Here is an 18,681-nt window from a genome sequence, read left to right on the forward strand (position 1 = left end):
GACACCATGGCGAAAAATTGCAAAATATAAAGAAGAAGTATGCATTTTGCCAGTTCAATAAATGACTAATGAGGGTTAACTCAACTAATAACTGACTGCAGATAAAAATATACAATTAACTGTGCACGTTTAAAAACTATCACCCAAGGGTGGGGGGGGGGGGGGGGGAGGGGGGGGGAGGGTGAGGGGAAATGACACAAACTGCAAAATGTACAGATGAATACATGCTTGTTGAGTTTTAGGATAACAGATTTGCTAAGCGACGACCGGAAAGGGGCTGATACCAAAATCTAATAATTTACGATCAAAACAATGCTTTTTTCACATGAATTAATAGGTGGATTATGTGCAAAAATTGACGCCATTGGGCAAAATGGGAAGTCACCAAATGTAGCTATATATATATATATATATATATATATATATATATATATATATATATATATATATATATATATATATATATGCATATGTAGAATTATGTATATTTCTCTCTATGTGTATATATATATATATATATATATATATATATATATATATATATATATATATATATATATATATATATATATATATATATATAATATATATATATATATTATATATATATATATATATATATATATATATATATATATATATATATATATATATATGAAATTTTGCTTGTTTGTTTCTGGGTTTGTTTATGTCCTCTATGGACGGTGCCCCAGAAGGGCGCGATTCGATTCTTCTCTATATAGGGTATATACAAGTAAAAGTAGATTGCGGTTTAATCCCGTTCATCCGCTCGCCATAAAACTTTAGGGGAGGTTACAGTAAGAATTTTATTTTTTATTTTACAAGGGCGGCGCTCCTGGAGGGTGCAATTTTTCTCTACATAATTTGTAAAAAACAAAACGGAAGCTGTTTTACATCGTTCATCTGAGTGCCGATAAACTTTCGAGAGTTAATGAAAAAACTCACGAGAAGGTTTCTGCGAAAACAAAAATTATAATTTATTATGGGCGTTTCCCTGGAGGGTGCGATTTTTGTTAATACAAGGCTTGGCGCCCAAAATTCCAGCGCGGCGATATTAAAACTTGAGCGTTCTGCATGGCGGCTAAGGGGCCTTACCATTGTCAGCGGTAAAAAAGCAGCAGTAGGCGCACCCGTCGGCGCCCCGGATATTACGTAACCCGAAGCGCCCCATGCTACCATGTGAACACTATGACGCCTACGTTCGTGTTTTGTTTTTAAATTTATACACTAAAGACAGGATGGGCAACAATAATCGTTGACTATATGGAATCAGGCGCGTCTGCCGGCGCCCCGGCAGGATGCGATTTGGCGCCCTGGGATATCCTAAGGTTGTGTTAAAGAGCACTCTACAATATTGACTCCGTGGCACACGACATTCGATGACAATTCGTTTGACCCGGTGCGCCCCTGGCTTCCAGAGGAACACTATGAGTTTTAAAGAGCGCCCTACAGTAGGGAAACTTTTGTCTACTGTATTTAATGACAAAATGAAAAAAAGTGTCGTCGTTAGTCGCCCGGGAACAGAATACGATTGGGCATCCTGCACAGGGGTGAAACAACACCACTGGCGTGTGGTCCAGCGCCCCTGTGTGGGTCCCTCATAAACACTATTGCGCCTACGTTCATTTTAAAGAGTGCGATACATTATGGATACAATGGGCTACTGTGTGCGGTAGAATTTGCGCCGCAACGACTATGATGAAAGCAATATAACACCGGCTTTGATTACATTTAAATTTAAATTAGAAATCAAGGTCAAGCGTAAAAAAAATACGTGATTGCTAATGTATTTATGGAATCCTCTTAAAATATTGTGTCAGTCTGTCTTCTGAGACCGCAGCAACGCGCGGGACGGGTACGCTGGTTTAATATATTTCTTATATATATATATATATATATATATATATATATATATATATATATATATATATATATATATATATATATGTATATATATATATATATATATATATATATATATATATATATATATATATATATATATATATATATATATATATATATATATATATATATATATATATATATATATATATATATAAAATTCTCTTCATGGATACCATAGAAAACACCAAGCTGTAAGCGCGCCTAGCAGCTCCCTTTCTTCCTCTCTAGGCATATCCCTACCACCCCCATCCCCACATGGTCTGGTGAGCTGTGGTTTACGCTAAATGTTTACAATCGTAGAGCCGGGTTTAGTGGCGGCTATTAGGGGCAGATAATTTAGTTTGAAACGATTTTAAACTTAGTGGAGGTAACTAAGAGGAGGCTGCTTTCTCGTGGGGGGGGGGTAAGTGTTTGTGGGAAAGGAGGGTGGGGAGGGGTGTTATCGTCCTTAACGAGCTACTGATAGTGTTATAAAGCAAATATTTTCAGTGGCAGCATTGTTACTGTCGAATTCACAAATTATGAATTACTGAAAAGTAGAAAATAAAACAACTAAATAGCGGCGTATGACAAGCCGCGGGTCGGCTCGTAAAATATAAAACACATTGTAAATACCTTATTTATACCTAAGGAAAATAATAATATGTAACATGGATTCCTGAAATTTTGCGCTGTTTTAATTTTTAACGTTGGGATCCTCCATCAACGTCCATACTCTCCTTTAGTATTGAAGGGGGTTCAGACTTTTTTTTTCATTTATGGGAAGGGGTGATCAGAAAGTGTGTGGACACATTTTTGCTTTCATCCGTTATTTCTAGCTTTAAAAGATTGCTTTTGGTATTAATTCATTGATTATTTCAATGTTTATCGAGGTCAGTACATATTTTAGAAAAGAATCTATAAAAACAAAAAATGCAGTTTCAGTGGAATGGCGGAGGAGGTTATGTGTTGAGATGTGATGTTTTTAAAGAGAGTGGAGGGGTGCGAAGATCTGGCTTTTTTGTGAAAATGTGTTACAATTAGAGAAGGGGGGGGGGGGGGGTTGGGTGCAAAATCGTCTGAAGAGTGAGTCGTCGTTAATGGGTGATCACTTTATGATTGTAAATTGACGTCACCATCATTTTGGGCGGTGGCTTTATGTGACGATATGTAACGAGGGGAAAGGGGGTTGAGTTAATGGCGTAGCATTTATTTTGCATTTTTTTAAGGATAGAAATAATAAAACATTGCTTATTTTGTTTTACATGTGTGACTACATTGTGTTAACCAAATGTACTAAATAGTAGAACTTACAGTTTAATAGTTCCCCCCCCCCCTCCCGGAGCAATTACCCCCTGTCATTTACCCCCCGCCAAGGAGGACATCCTCACCCCTCACCCCTACACACACACGGACACAGCTCTTAAGGTACAGCTGGGGTTAGGGTTATGGTTAGGGTTAGGGTTAGCGTTAGAGTTTGGGCTAGGGCTAGCGTTCGGGCTAAGGTTAGGGTTATGGTTACGGTTTGGGTTAGGGTTAGAGTTAGGGTTAGAATTAGGGTTAGCGTTATGGCTAAGGTTAGGGTTAGATTCAGAATTAGAGTTAGTGTTATGGTCAGGGTTAGGATTAGGGCTAGGATTAGGGTTAGTGTTATGGTCAAGGTTAGGCTGAAACCTAAGCCCAAAGTTGGTTTTGGTTATGTGTTAAGTTTTAGGCTGAGGTGAATGCTTAGGGTTTGGTCATTTTTTATCGGTTAGCATTAAGGAAATACATAGGTATAGAGTTTGAGTTAGGATCATAACTTGAGGCCGAGGGGTGGGGGTGGGATTCTCCAAGGGGGTTATTGACAAGGGTAATTGCTCCGGGAGGGTAAATACGAGAGGGGGGGTAATGTCCTGTAGCCAGGTCCACTATAAGAAAGCCAAGATTCCAAACTTTGTAGCCTTATGTAGGTAATCTAAGCTCATGCAAGTTCTTGAAAGCAACATCAAAGACAAGAGAAATAAGAAGAACCATCGTTGCCGGCTTATTTTACAGGGAGGATAGAGCTTTTACCAACTTCTTGGAAGTCTTAGTCTAAATCAATCCACGATAATGTCTTTAAGACAATAAACCTTAACTTTGCTTGAGATAATAATATCGTTGTTCTTCATTCAGTCAAACTCAACATTATGGCTTCACTGAACTTTGTCATTGAAGTGCATGTGTAGTTTGAACTGTGTGTCTGTTAAAATTGTACAGTTGGTACCTAATATATCCAGCCTTTTTCTTCTTCGTTCAGCTGCTTTTCTTTCTGGATTTCTTTTCTTATCCTTTGTCAATCCAAGAACAAGTGATGTATCCCCAAGATGGGTTGCTATCCCCAACTATAGAGCCTCATCTACACGGGAGATTGAATTCAGGACTTCTCGGTTTAGCAACCACGAAATTTACAAGTTCTTGATTGGCGTGTCAGTTTTCTTCTTTATTTAGTCGATATCTAAAGTTAAACAAAACAGTTGCCTACCTCAGCAAAAGTCGATGTAGGCCAATTATGGCCAGTGTAGCAATTAGCAACATCAAAGTTGATTTGAATTCCATGCAACACTCATTCCATACTTCTCTAGTGTGGAGGTCTTGCTTATTAATATTATCCTGTTTGTTTGATACTTTTCTTTAACTTAATATTAACCATAGGCACTTTTTGCCTGGAGTACAAACTGGGTCACAGTATTCTCTGGTAAACAATTAAGTTCTTTTCCAAATATGTGCTCAGCTAATAGAAACAGCATTCCTAGATTATTTTTTTTTTTTTTTAAAGGGCTTCAGCTGTTTTAATGTCAACTTGTGCTGGGAATACTATAAATACACACAACCCTTTTCAGCTTTCAATCACTTGCATCTTATGTACAAAGTAAAAAACCAAATACATCAAATTTTGAGAAATAATTTATTTATGAAACCTGACAATTGCATATAATTATAAAGCCAAACATTAATATATCAAGATTATTGCAATTATCATCATTTGCAGATTCTTGTTTAACTATGGAAGATGGAAGTATTAGTTGCCTTTTACATCACTTTTCACTTCCTGAAACAAAACAAAATGATTTTCTTAATCATCCATCTGAAATAATAAAATTAGCACAAAAAAAAAATCTTTAGTTTAAATTAGTTTAATACATCAAAACAAAACAAGAAAAAAGTGATTGAATGAGATGAATCATGGCATAGATATCTATAAAATTTTGCTTTAGTGATAAAGGGGGAAAAATTTAAGTTATTTTAAGTGAAACATAAGCTAGAGAAATAAACTATTAGGCCTAATTTCAATAATTTAATTCCTTTCTCCCAACACACTACATGTATCCTTAAAAAAAAGAAAACTTAAAATTTATCAATATTTACCTTGTGTAAAAATTCTTCTGTACATCTACTGTATCAGCTTGATGCTCATTAGGTATGCCTAGTTCCTGTTGGGCAGTTAAGACAGATTAAGTAAATAATTCAAATTTGTAAGACAAACCACTAAATGATAATGTTATATATATATATATATATATATATATATATATATATATATATATATATATCCTGCAAATCAGCATATTTTGCAAAACAAATATTTAAAAAAATACATATTGTATCAATCATCACCACTGACTTGGTTTTACTAGGTAAAATATTTTTTAAATACAATATTTATACAAATAAAAATCTATCTCAATCAACATGTGCAAAATAAACCTAAGTAAACTTGTGATAACTTACCTGATTAATGTTTGAGAGGATTCACCCAGTTCTGGCCACTGAAGCAGATTAGATGCTTGTGTTATAACACTTGTGATATACTGATTGCAATTTTTTGCACTTTTAGTCCTGGAGATCTATGTTGTAGGCATAGACTGTTAAACCTGGATAGTAATATTATAGAAAGAAAATTATATCTAGTATAATATAAATATTTTAAAATATAAATGACACTAAACTATATTTATCATCATTGGAAATAAAAATGGTACAATTAAGTTATAAAAAAAACAAATTATAAAATTTAAAGCAGCTTATTAATAATTGTCCTACCTTTTCCTGCTTTTATGTCAAATGTAAGAGGTAATAGAGAAAGAACATCTTGTGTCATTTAGTATGCTGTAGTCTTATTACTGGTAAAAATCAGATCTTCCCTTTTTTTTGGGTGAACCTGTAAAAGAGAAATTACAACATGGATAAACACAATGAATTTCATATCTAATCCTCAACTAGTTATCACCCCAATCCTAACCTCATTTTTTAAAACCAATTTCTAAATATGTTTTCAGAACAAATTTATGTTAAGTCTACCTATTTTAATGTTCAGAATACTAATATTTATCAAAACTACCTCCAGTTGAAATTCAAGATACCTTTATAAAAAGTTATTATGACTTTAACTTTGTGTAGTTGTTATTTAGGCTATTTGTTTATATTATTTAAATTAATATTTCATGCCTTGTTTTAAAAAGATCTACAAGTCTACTTTTGATTTTATGGTATAATCTGATAAAAAATTAGGCTGCTACATCTGAAAACTAAGGTCAATGCAAAGACTCCCAAATTAATGATAAGTAGGCTTGTGGTGTATAGATATTGTATATAATTACTAGCCCAATAGTATTACTCTACGACCAATGTATAGGACTTAATGTATCTAATTATTAAATAATTAATAGATCTAACAGTAGGATAATTACAATTATGGGCCTTAGCTGACATAGAGAGCTGAATACTTAACTAAACATTTTTAAAAATTATGGTAAGCTAAGTGAGTTGAATTATTTTATTTAGATAGGCCTAGGCTATAATATACTCTATAGTAGTCTATAGTGATAGCCGCAGAGTAGGGTATATCATAATAATTTCAAATTAAATCTATAAGCAACATTAAGCCTCTGCCTTGTTGCCTAATTAAAAACTAAAGCCTATTAAGCCTTTTCCTAATAAGCCTTTGGCCTAATTTAATAAACAGCCTATATAATATATAAATAGGCTAAACTACTTGTAAGACCTAATAGACTAATGAATAAGAGAGTGCTAGGCCCCTTTCCGATATTATATAATAAATGCTTGATCGATATCATAATATCTAACACTGATTACATTAATTTACATAAGGCTATACCATCTTAACTCTAATGGCTAATACTTTTTCTACTAATAAAATAGGCTAGGTCTAGTTTAAACTTAGGCCTATTAGTAATTATAATTAAGTAGGCCATTTTATGACATTTATAAAAATTTTAATAGATGGCGGAGCCTTAAATTTAAATACTAAAATAGATTTAGCATACTTATTCTATGCCTATTGTTGGTCTAATTAATAATTTATTTTTCATTTAGAATTTTAGATCTCCAAAACATAGGCCGAGGTCCTAAATAAATTATTTTTATTTTATTGAGCCCGCCTTAATGTATAAGATGTGATCTGTTTTTTTTTAATAAAAATAACCCTACACAATACTAGTGATTTATCTAATATCTAGTACTACTTTAGGCCTATTTAATTATTTATTAGTAGGCTGAATAAAATCTAAAGCTATACTTTATTACTATATTGGCCTATTATTCTATAATTAATTTATGTTTTCTTTCAATACATAGTAGATCCTGTGGTACCTCAACATTCTAGTGCCTCGACATACCAGATTTTTTAAATACGAGCAGTTGAGCGAGTAATATTTCGCTTCGAGTTACGCGCAAAATTTGAGATACCATATTTCACAGTTCATGGAAAAGAAATACCCCCAAAAAGATGCAAATGATTATTTATCGCAGCTATTTAATTATAATAATAAGCGTCTTACTCATATTTGCAGCATTATGAAAGGGAGAAAGAAATAAACTTCCTAAACAAGTTTTATTTTAAGCTACCAGCACATGAAAGTGACTTAAATTAAGCATGGCAAAAAAGAAGAGAAAAGCTGTCACGAAAATTAAGCTAACGTAATAATTTTATTTAGTATTTAGGCCTTACGTTTAAGTCTTAAGTGCAACAATGCTCAGTGAATTTTAGCCATTAATGGCATTAAGTTTAGAAATAATGCGTAGCTTTAGTATATTTTTAGACCTAAGCCTAAGCTTGTAGATATAGATCTACAAACAATTTGAAATAGAAGAGATTTAAAATTGAATAGATCCTAAAGGACAGCTATGCCACGGAAATAATTAATTATCTTTCTATCTAGAATCTAGACTAGTGCTACTAAAAAATTACTAGACAATACTAGATCTAGATCTAGATTCTATCATTTACTTTCGACGCACTAGGCATACTTTTAACTTTTTCTCTCTAGTCAATAATGTAGATTTCTAGATCTAAATGTAAATCTAGATCTTGTAGATTTACGTAGGTTTTACATCAGTGTAAATCGTTGATCAAGTAGATCTAGTCTAGATCTGGACTAGCTCTCGTCAAAACAAAATGGCTGGAATATTAGCTTCAAAACACCTACAGTTTATGCTTTCCTAATTGTGGAGAGCATGTTTAATTATTGTTTTATTTTCAACGACAGTGTTGACTGAGAAACCACCAAAGGATTTTATTCTCAGCGACACAGTCGGAGAGAGGCTCAACGATTCTGTCGTTGAGATGATCCGCATAGGGTGGTTGATTTATCTTCAGTGAATCCAGTATGTTAAACAAATACAGTTATTTTTTTATTTTATTTTTATTTTTTTATTTTTTATTTTTTTTTTTTAAAATAAATTTAAAAAAAACAAAAAAATACAGTTATTTTCTCTACTCTTCAATGTACGCTTTGTATTAGATCTATGTAAAAGTAAACCATCTTAAGTGAAAGAAAGTAGGCTACATGTTATGATTAAGTATTACTATTGTAAATCTGTATCAGTCCTAAAAGATGGAGATGAAAACTGTGATACTAAAGCGAACATGGCAAAGCAAACTGACGCTGTAAATTACACGTCTTAGGGTGAATTTCTTTTTAAAATTAGGTCTTCAAATACTTATTTATTATTTAATCGCTTAAGTTATATCTACAAACAATCACTATCAAATCTATTCTTTTGTCAATCATCATATCACTATTGGGTATTTAGACAATCATCACATCTCAATAGGGCTTGTAAGTCTCGGCCTCTCTCGCTTACAATTCGAAATCTCGTTAGCCAGGGAGAGATGTTTTTGAACTAAATTAATTTTTGTGAACTTGATTTGATAACAAAAACATGGCGGCTTTTTTGTTTTCGTTTCTATACCTCGCTTCAAGATTTTAAAATACTAAGAGTCCTCAAAATACAACAATTATATATTTTTACTACTAATATTATTATTAATATTTTAACTGCATTTAGTACAACTTGTTAAAGATTCTCATAAATAATAACAAACTTTACACTTCTTTAAAAACAAAAATAACAAATCAACGTAGGCTATATTGTTCTTTAAGCAAGCCCTCATCGTGCAGTATATTGATGTATATCATAATCATTGTTTACGGTTTTAAATAACAATAGCGGAAGCTACATTTCTATTTATTTATTTTTTTACCGACTTAATAAAAAAAATTACATTTGGTTTCAAAGTTTTAGCTGGCAAGTACGAAAACGAGAAGCTGGTGACCTACTTACAAGCCCTATTGAGTTTAGGTTTAAGATCTCACTGTTAAAGCAATGGCGATGCTGATGTTACTATTTTTAGACCAACCCTCCAGATTTTCCCTGAAAATTTGATAACGTTAACAATCGAGCGACGGTGTGCCGTATGCGACAGCGTGTATGTACACAGGTGTGTTCCCATGCGCGTGATTTGTGTCATATGTCAGCAAGGATTGTGCCGTGTGTCATCGTGTTTGTCATATGTCAGCAAGGTTTGTGCTATGTGTCAAAATGTTTGTCATATGTCAGCAAGGTTTGTGCTATGTGTCAAAATGTTTGTCATATGTCAGCAATGTTTGTGCCATATGTCAACGTGTTTGTATGTGTTTGTCATATGTGCATCACGGTCAGTGTTTCAGGCACCTTTCCTGGGGGGTGTGGGGGGGGGGGGCACGTCTACTACCCCATAACCCCGAACGAAATAGAATTTATATAGAAAATATATACTTTGACCAGTAACACCCCTCCCCCACCCCCAGTACCGCCCCCTCCCCAACCCCTCAGAAAATTTAGTTGCTAAACCGAAAAGTCTCGAGTTCGAGCCCTCTGACAGATGAAGCCCTTTAGCCGGGGACAGCCACTCTTCTAGGAGAGACAACTCAATAATCAAACAACTGCTGCCTTGTAGTTTGTTCTTGGTTTGACAAATGCTAAAAAAAAAGAAAAACAGGCTGAAATCGCAGTCAACGGCCTATATGGCGCATAATAAGTTGATATTCTTGTGTTGTTTGAAATCTCTTCCAGCACTAAAAGTAAGAATGCAGAAGAAGAAGAACGAGCTAAACCTTACAACGATTATGTTATATTTATATTTTTGTTGTATTTAATTAGGTTAATTAATGTTAATACTTCATGTCAACTCAAATGAAAATCCTCAAGGGTCACCTACTTTTACGAAATAGGTCATTTTTTATTTGTAGATCATAAGGTTATCAAGTCTCTCCCTATTCAATATTGAACACAAACTTTATTGAACGGTGTGGTGGATAGGAGAGAGAGAGAGAGGGGGGGGGGGGAGCGCCATCATCTTATTGTAACTAAGCCGCTTAGCTATTGTATAAAAACGACAGGTAAATCCACAGATGATGTCATGTCGGCCTGTGTGTTCGATCAGTGAGTAACACTGATCACACACAAGTCCAGGTGCAACCTTATTATACTGTCTTACCAAAGGTTCGAACACTACTATCGATCTATTGGACTCAGATCATGACCTTCGATCTGTTTGATCGCGATCGACTTGTGACAATTTTTGTATCAGGTTGTCATGACCCAGGGTTGTGATAAAATCGATCAGGATTTGAACTGTAGATCGATATTTGCATGCTGAAGACCTATGTTTGCGTAGTACTCACACACCCCTAGTGTCATAATCACGTGATTATATCTCAATATGTAATATTCTTCTAATTAGGTTAGTGGTGGGTAGTACGATAGCCGAGAGGGAACGTGGCGGTGTTGAAGGTCAGCATAGTGTCCAGAGCAGTGGCGTAGCGAGGTCGGGTGTCACCCGGTGCGGCACTTAATGGTGTCCCCCCCCCCCAGAGGCGTAGCGACCCTTCCCGGGGACAAACTTTCAATTTTCGATTTGCACCCTTACCCCCCCCCCCCCCCCCTCAAACTTTCAATTTGCACCCCCCTCTCAAACTTTCGATTTGCACCCCCTCAAATTTTTCTCTATATATTTTGCTATTTTTGCCTTGGTGTCACCCCCCTAAATGGTGTCACCCGGTGCGTTCCGCACCCCCCCCCCCTCTCTACGCCTCTGGTTCAGAGTGTTCCTTTCAGGCATCTCTTCGTCTACCACCCCTGTCCCCCATCCCCCATCCCCCACCCTCCGAAACGAAATAGCATTTTATAATTAAAAATATATACTTTTAGTAGTTCCCCCCCCAGAACTTCCCCTCCCCCAGAACTCCCCCCCCCCCCACCCCCTAAGGAGAAAAAGTTCTGAAAAACTTAAAGTGCCACACCCTAAAAGGACCCGGTGTCTCATGGTAAAGAGGAGGGAGATGTTAACAAGGTGGTTGAACTTAAAGCACACGAGTCCTATCGCGAAGAAGGCCTTGAGCTCGATTCCCTAACATCCCCGGGCTGATGAGACTCGTTAACTGGGGGGGGGGGGGGGGGGGGCAGAGAACATTTCATGCTTGTTTATAAAGTTTTCAATCTTCCTAATTGAAAAATGACAAGTGCACTTTAATATTGATAGCGATTTTTTTCTAATGAAAAGCAATTATTTCATTAATTGATTTCTTTTAAATGCTAAATTTATTGTATACTATTTTTTTTTTTACTTATTATTCATGATTACTAACAATCTTTACTTATTTTCATGCAGTTTTTTTTTTTCATCTTCGCATCAGCACTTTAGCGCTAAAAAAACAAGGACCTACGATTTTTAATTTATTTTTTCGAAAGCTTAACGATTGTTGACATTTCATTTTTTTTTTCCTTGCTAAATCTCTCTCACTCACTGTAGTTAACATTTTTTTCCCCAGCGGTAGAAAAGTTAACAAAACTGTTAACTTTTAGTGCTAATGGTTAGTTAAGTGACTGTTGTGATCGCACAAAGATTTTAGACCTGGTTAGAATTTTTTTTTTTAACAACATAAAAAAATTTCAATCATGTTGTTTAAAAAAAAAGTAGAGAGTGAATTCAACTGTGACCTAGTTCATGTCTACCACTAGGTCGGTCTTTGCCTCGCTTGGTGTGACCCACGACGCATGCGCACATCCGCCTCCTACACAAAAAAGGTAAACAGTATTGACGCTATGTTTTAAGCTGTTAAAATCTAGAGGATGGGGTCACCCTATAGGGGGAGAGGGGACATCCGGTTTTTAGAGAGAGAGTAGCTATAGCCTTTAGCCATAGAACGAAATGGGAAAATCGGGCTTAACTATTTTTTGGAAAAACCCTGAAGTCTAGTTGAGGCTATTTATAGATGGCGGATTGTTTTGACCGACCCCGCAATTGAAATGAAGTATAAATTGGGCGGCTAAGCTAATGTAAAGCCAATCGAGCAGCTTAAGCAAGTTGAATCAACATCTCTAGAGCAGAAAACTTATCTAAGTTACAACTTAAAACTATATTTTAACTGGAACTTTTCAAGCGCCGTAAGACTTTAATCTACTCAGAAGTTTTTTTATTAGATTCGACGTGAATTGCTTTTAATCTTCAAAGCCTGAAGAATTAAAAAAAAAAATAAACCAAAGCTTAAATCAAACATTTAAGAAAACACCTCGTTAAAGAATACTTTGACACTATCCAAGACACCAGGCCGTGAAGTATAACTTAGACAACAGCCTGTCAAAGATAACTTAGACAGCATCTTGTCAACAGTACCCAAGACACAAGTAACGATAACTCTAGACACACAGCCTGTGGAAGAGAACTTAGACAGCAGCCATTGGTAAGGGAGATCACCATGTCCAAGCTAGTGAAACTCAACACCTTAGGCTCCCGTCAGTCAGCCGGCTCTGCAATCAGACAATTCCAGACAGTCACTAATGTGAGTATCAAATATAACATGGCTAGTTTTAGAGGGGTTTTTTTTGTGTGTAAAAAAATACAATATGTCTAGTTCTAGCGGGTTTTTTTTCTGTGTAAAATCTCCAAACGCTCGCTAATGTAAGTATCGAATATAACATGGCTAGTTTTAACTTCCTTTTTCTGAGTTTAATTCCAGACGCTCGCTAAAGTAAGTACCGAATACACCATGGCTAGTTTTAACTTCCTTTTCTGTCGAATTCCCCGAGTTCGCTAAAGTAAGTACCGAATACACCATGGCTAGCTTTAACTTGTTTTCTGTGTAAAATTCTAGACGCTCGCTAATGTATTAGTGTCTAATACAACTTGGCTAGCTTTTACTTATGTTGTCTGTGTGTTTAATTCTCCCTTGGGGCGATACTTTTAAAAGAGGGGATTTTAAAGTGTAGAGGGACGTGTCTGACAACCCATATCGTGAATTCTTTTACTTGAAGGCTATGTTGCCATGTGTCGCCATGTGAAACAATTTGCTTAGCAACGGTTGATAAGTACAACAACAGTTGGCACAGGCCCATCCCCCCCCCCCCCCCAATGTTAACAAATGTTAAACAGGGGAGATAAATAAGTGTACTTAATAATCTTTTTTTTTTAATTTTTTTTTTTAAACTTCAAATGTATTTATTGGTGGACCGATCCATGGTTTATCATTCATTAACTATTTCGACAACTAAAAATGCATTAAAAAAAAAGTATTTCTCCACACTAATGTTTTAAATAATGTATCATCTTATTGAGATAGTTTCTTAGAGTTTGTTACATAACTTACTAAGTGTTGTTATTTTTTTACGGTAAGGGTGGGGTTGGGGGGGGGGGGGGGGGGGGGAAGAATGGTAGTTGTTTAGGTTGTAAAAAAAAAGCCTGAAACACAAAGTCAAACAACTTGAACCACATCACGTGATCAGGCCATTCACATGTAAACACAGTTCAACAGAAGCGGCCAGTCGGACAAACGAACACTCGCACGAATACGTACTTGTTTCGCTTTAACAGTACTGTCTTCTCTCCCTTTGACCCAGCGCTGTGAATCTCGTGCTTACCTCCCTTGTCACGAGCCATTGTTTTCGCTCAACAAAATCATGTCCAATGATTCGTTTCTTCTTCTTTCTCATTCATTGTGATGGTAGACCTTACACAGCCGAGTTCGCCGGGTACAATTCAAAGTTTCCCCTTAACAATTAAGTAAAAAAAAAATATCATTATTTTAATAAAGGAACGATTTCATTGATACAATACGACAAAAAATTTAGATTTTACATTTTTTAAAATTGTTTTACTATTTAGAAAAAAAATATTATATTGTAGATGGAAAATAAAACCCGTTAAAACCGGAACAGAAATTTTTCTCACACTTGAAAATTTTTACGCCGCAACGCATTAGACCAAAGTTGGTCCACGACTCGAAGAGTTAGACCAGAGTTGGCCCACGACTTAAAACTTTACACTTGAGTTGGCCCACGACGCAAAGAGTTAGTCTAGAGCTGGCCCACGACTCAAAGAGTTAGTTTAGAGTTGGCCCACGACTTAAAACGCTACACTTGAGTTGGCCCACGACGCCAAGAGTTAGACCAGAGTTGGCCCACGACTCAAAACTTTACACTCAAGTTGGCCCACCGGACAGTTCGATGGCCAACTTCTGCCCCAAGTTGGGTCAGTGCTTCGGCGAGGTAAGGATCACGGTGCTGAACAGCGGCGTCAATGTCTCCTCTTACCTCTCACAGAGATCCCAGAGCCACAAGGAGGAGAGGACGACCCTGGTGGGGTACGAGGACTTCTCCCAGGCCGGGAGGAAGGACTACTCATCCAGTACTGAGGACAGACCCCTGAGCGCTTCGGAGAGAAGATTCGCTCACACGGCCTCTGCACGTGAGTTCAATGTTAAATTAAACCAACTGTTCTTACTAATACGTATTTTATTTTTAGAAAATGTAAAAATTATTTTAAAAATTATGTGTTCTAATTTTAATAAAAGAAAATAGAATTTAGTTTACAAATATGCGCTGTGATGTAATATATAAAACAGATTAGTTTTCATTTTTTACAATTTTTTTTACAAATATGTGCTGTTATATATAAAATAAGTTTATGGTTAGTAAAATAAACCAATAAGAACGATCTAGATTCCTTTATAGGTTTTGTATTAGTCAGGCACTTGATAAGCTCAACTACACTTGGCCTAGTAGACATTTAGTGTTACTTTTGCCAATGCTTACATTCCCCAAAGTCTTAAGTTATCTGAGTTCATTAGAGAAAATCATTTATTCCCGCCTCAGACATGTAATTGACAGCGTCAGTTTGCCTAGCATGTTCGCTTTAGTATTACAGTTTTCATCATCGGCTTGTGAGGACTGATACAGAGTTACAATATAAATACTACTTTCTTAAATGTAGCCTACTTTCATTCATTTAAGATGGTTTACTTATACATAGATCAAATACACAGCGTCTAATTAATTATTTTTTTAAACCTGAAAATGCAAATGTGTAATTAAATGATGATTCAAGGAATTTTTTTTTCCATCGGCGTGGTGAGCTGATTGTGTTTTGGGATATTAAATAGAGCTGAAAATATTAGGGATTACAGTAACATAAATTATACACATTTTATTGGCAACCAGAATTTTATGTTGAGTACAATTAGATTAGACACATATTAATATTTTTATTTTTTTTCTTATTAAAATAATTAAGGCTCAAGCAGGTAGGATTATATTGACTTTGAAAATAGAAATGCGCGTTATTAATTGTCTGTGAGATAAGAATTAAGTACGGTTTAATAAAATTGTTTACAATAAATTTAAAAATATATGAAAGTACTAGTAAGCTAATTTTTACAAAATATTTGCTACACTTATATTCAGCAATTTTTATGCTGTATTACACTTCTATTATTACGACCACTGTAAAACAAATTTAACATATGTATGTCTAAAAGTTCTTGTTTTTTCCTTTGTTTGAGTTTCTCTCCCTTAGTCTGGGCGATACTTCCCCCTTAATACATATTCAATATTTCTTTATAAAAACAATGCTACCTAGTACGAACTTCCGTGTTTCAACTTTGATTGATAGGAGCACCAACAACTACTCGAACTACTTCAACTTGAAAACCTCATTCATATGAACATAATACTTGAAAACCTCATTCATATGAACATAATACTTGAACTAATAATTAACTCGAGCACCAACAACAACTTGAACATAAAGCTTGAACATTATATGAACTTAATACTGAAAGTAAAGTTAAACTTGAGCTTGACAATCACATAATTTTTCTTCTGTTTTTTTTTAACAGCTCTGCCAATGAACCTGCCCGCGACCTCTGTGACGTCATGGATGTCCGACCTAGTGGCCAACACCAGCCTGAAGCAGCTGTCCGAGAAAACCATCCACCGCAGCAAGAGGATGCTGCTGGACACGCTGGGGGTCGGGATCCTGGGATTCCAGACGGACATCGCCCAGACGATCGCCAAGACGTGCGTGGGGCTGGAGCACTCGGTGGTGACGTCAGGGAGGAACAGTCTGTCGGGGTCGGTGCTGTGGGGGTCAAAGAACACGAGGGCGTCACCTGCTACAGGTACGTTTCGTGTAACATTATATTTTTAATTAATTATCTTTTAATTAGTTTTCTTAATTTTTTTTTGGAGTTTTCTGTAAAATTAAGTGACTTTTACTTCTCTCCACCAGCTGCCTACGTCAATGGCGTCAGCATACACTCCATGGACTTTGACGACACCTGGCATCCTGCCACCCACCCAAGTGGACCCACCCTCCCCGCCATCATCGCATTGGCCGAGTCCATGACGGGTGACATGCGTCCGTCTTTAGAACAGGTCCTAGTCGCCTACAACGTAGGGATCCAAGTTCAAGGTCTTCTGCTGAGGTCATCGTCCTCGGCGAAAAGTATTCCATGCAGGTATAGCAGCAAAGTATTTTTAACACAGTTCAACAACTCTAAAACTAACTTCACATCGTATTACATATAAGTTCATCCGCTTCTCCTATACAAGTAGGTAGCCTATATTTCTATTTTATATTCTAATCTTCGTTGTCTGCAGGTTCCACCCCCCTGCCGTTGTTGGCGTCATGGGTAGCGCCGCCGCCTGTTCAAACCTTCTTGGGTTCGGTCCTGAGAAAAGCAGAAACGCCCTGGGCATCGCGGCGTCGTTTGCTGGTGCCCCGATGGCCAATGCCGGAACAACAACAAAACCGTTGCATGCTGGGAAAGCTGCCAGGTAAAATTCGTTGTTTAAAAATAGAGTATCGTTAGTTAGGTAGAAAACTGGTTATCTCAGTTATGGATAATGATGAAACGAACATTGAGAAATGATTTGTATAAAAAAGTGGATGCTTATATTTATTTCGTATGTTTTAGGTTTGGTCTGGAAGCGGCACTTCTGGCTGACCAAGGTATTGAAGGCAACAGCAACATCCTAGACATGCCCTCAGGGTTTGGGGCTTTCTACGACGACTTTGATCCGGAGAATTTACTCGCAGGTAACACTTTACTTATACTTATCACAAAACAAATACTGCGTGCAACATAAACACGTCTGTGATTGTGTGCATCTAGCAATTGTGCAACTTGTGTCGTTCTTGTTTTCTCTGAACACAACAGTATCAGTTATTCTCTAACTCTAATGTCTGTGTTCTATAAATAACTCTTATGTTTATGTTCTATAAATAACTCTAATGTCTGTGTTCTACGAATAACTCTAGTGTCCTTGTTCTATAAATAACTCTAATGTCTGTGTTCTATAAATAACTCTAATGTCTGTATTCTATAAATAACTCTAATGTCTGTGTTTTATAAATAACTCTGTGTTCTATAAATAACTGTAATGTATGTGTTCTATAAATAACTCTTATGTCCGTGTTCTATAAATAACCCTAATGTCTGTGTTCTATAAATAACTCTAATGTCTGTGTTTGACAGAGAACTACGGCAACCCCGAGTTCCTGCTCCACACACAAGACATCGCGCTCAAGAGATTCCCCGCCCACCTCGGCATGCACTGGACAATTGATGCCGCCTTGGCCGTCCGCGCCAACATCACGGATCAGCTCGAGTCGTTCAGTGCTCAGAACATCAAGAGTGTTCTCATCAGGGCTCCACAGTAAGTAAAAGTAGGGCTCCTTAAGAAGTTTTAATAGGACTCTCAATAAGTTTTAGTAGGGCTCTTCAGTAAGTTTTAGTAGGGTTCCTCCTTACGTAGGTTCAGTAGGGCTCCACAGTAAGTCTTAGTAGGGATCCTTATGTAGGTTTTAGTAGGGTTCTCAGTTAGGTTTAGTAGGGCTCCTTAAGTAGGTTTTAGTAGGACTCTCAATAAGTTTTAGTAGGGCCCTTCAATAAGTTTTAATAGGGCTCCTTGCGTAGGTTTAGTAGGGCTCCACTGTAAGTCTTAGGGCTCTTCAGTTTTTTTAGTAGGGCTCCAAAGTTTTAGTAAGGTTTCTCAGTACGTTTAAGCAGGGCTCCAAAGTACGTTTTAGTAGGACTCTACAGTAAGTTTTAGTTGGGCCCTTCAGTACGTTTTACTTGGGCTCTTCTGTAGTAGGGTTCATTAGTCATTAGAGGGCTAATTTGTCTTAGA

The 18,681-nt window shown here is 36.3% G+C and overlaps 1 protein-coding gene and 1 long non-coding RNA gene across 8 annotated transcripts in view; one reads left to right on the forward strand and one right to left on the reverse strand.

Moving 5' to 3' along the window:
• Positions 1-4,849: 4,849 nt before the first annotated feature.
• LOC131949907 (uncharacterized) lies at positions 4,850-8,461 on the reverse strand. 6 transcript variants are annotated; one of them, XR_009388252.1, is made up of 5 exons: positions 8,379-8,461; positions 5,974-6,091; positions 5,662-5,804; positions 5,299-5,363; positions 4,850-4,981 (listed from the first exon to the last, which is right to left on the reverse strand). It is a non-coding gene; the product is annotated as an uncharacterized LOC131949907 (long non-coding RNA). The 6 variants fall into 6 exon arrangements; XR_009388248.1 differs by lacking the exon at positions 8,379-8,461 and adding an exon at positions 8,200-8,367; XR_009388251.1 differs by lacking the exon at positions 8,379-8,461 and adding an exon at positions 8,191-8,367.
• Positions 8,462-12,566: 4,105 nt separating this feature from the next.
• The window catches only part of LOC131949904 (cis-aconitate decarboxylase-like), a 31,940-nt gene continuing 25,825 nt past the window's right edge, over positions 12,567-18,681 (forward strand). The window contains exons 1-7 of one of the 2 annotated variants that reach the window (XM_059311869.1): positions 12,567-13,055; positions 14,812-14,956; positions 16,386-16,667; positions 16,778-17,006; positions 17,149-17,325; positions 17,466-17,587; positions 18,027-18,207. In XM_059311869.1, the coding sequence (XP_059167852.1) occupies positions 12,972-13,055; positions 14,812-14,956; positions 16,386-16,667; positions 16,778-17,006; positions 17,149-17,325; positions 17,466-17,587; positions 18,027-18,207 (1,220 nt within the window). In that variant the 5' untranslated portion in view covers positions 12,567-12,971. The remainder of the gene's footprint in view (positions 13,056-14,811; positions 14,957-16,385; positions 16,668-16,777; positions 17,007-17,148; positions 17,326-17,465; positions 17,588-18,026; positions 18,208-18,681) is intronic. The other variant, XM_059311871.1, reaches the window with a different exon arrangement.

This window comes from Physella acuta, unplaced genomic scaffold (genome assembly GCF_028476545.2).
Source record: "Physella acuta isolate Inbredline_101_S28 unplaced genomic scaffold, ASM2847654v3 ptg000718l, whole genome shotgun sequence".
NCBI classification, from domain to species: domain Eukaryota; kingdom Metazoa; phylum Mollusca; class Gastropoda; family Physidae; genus Physella; species Physella acuta.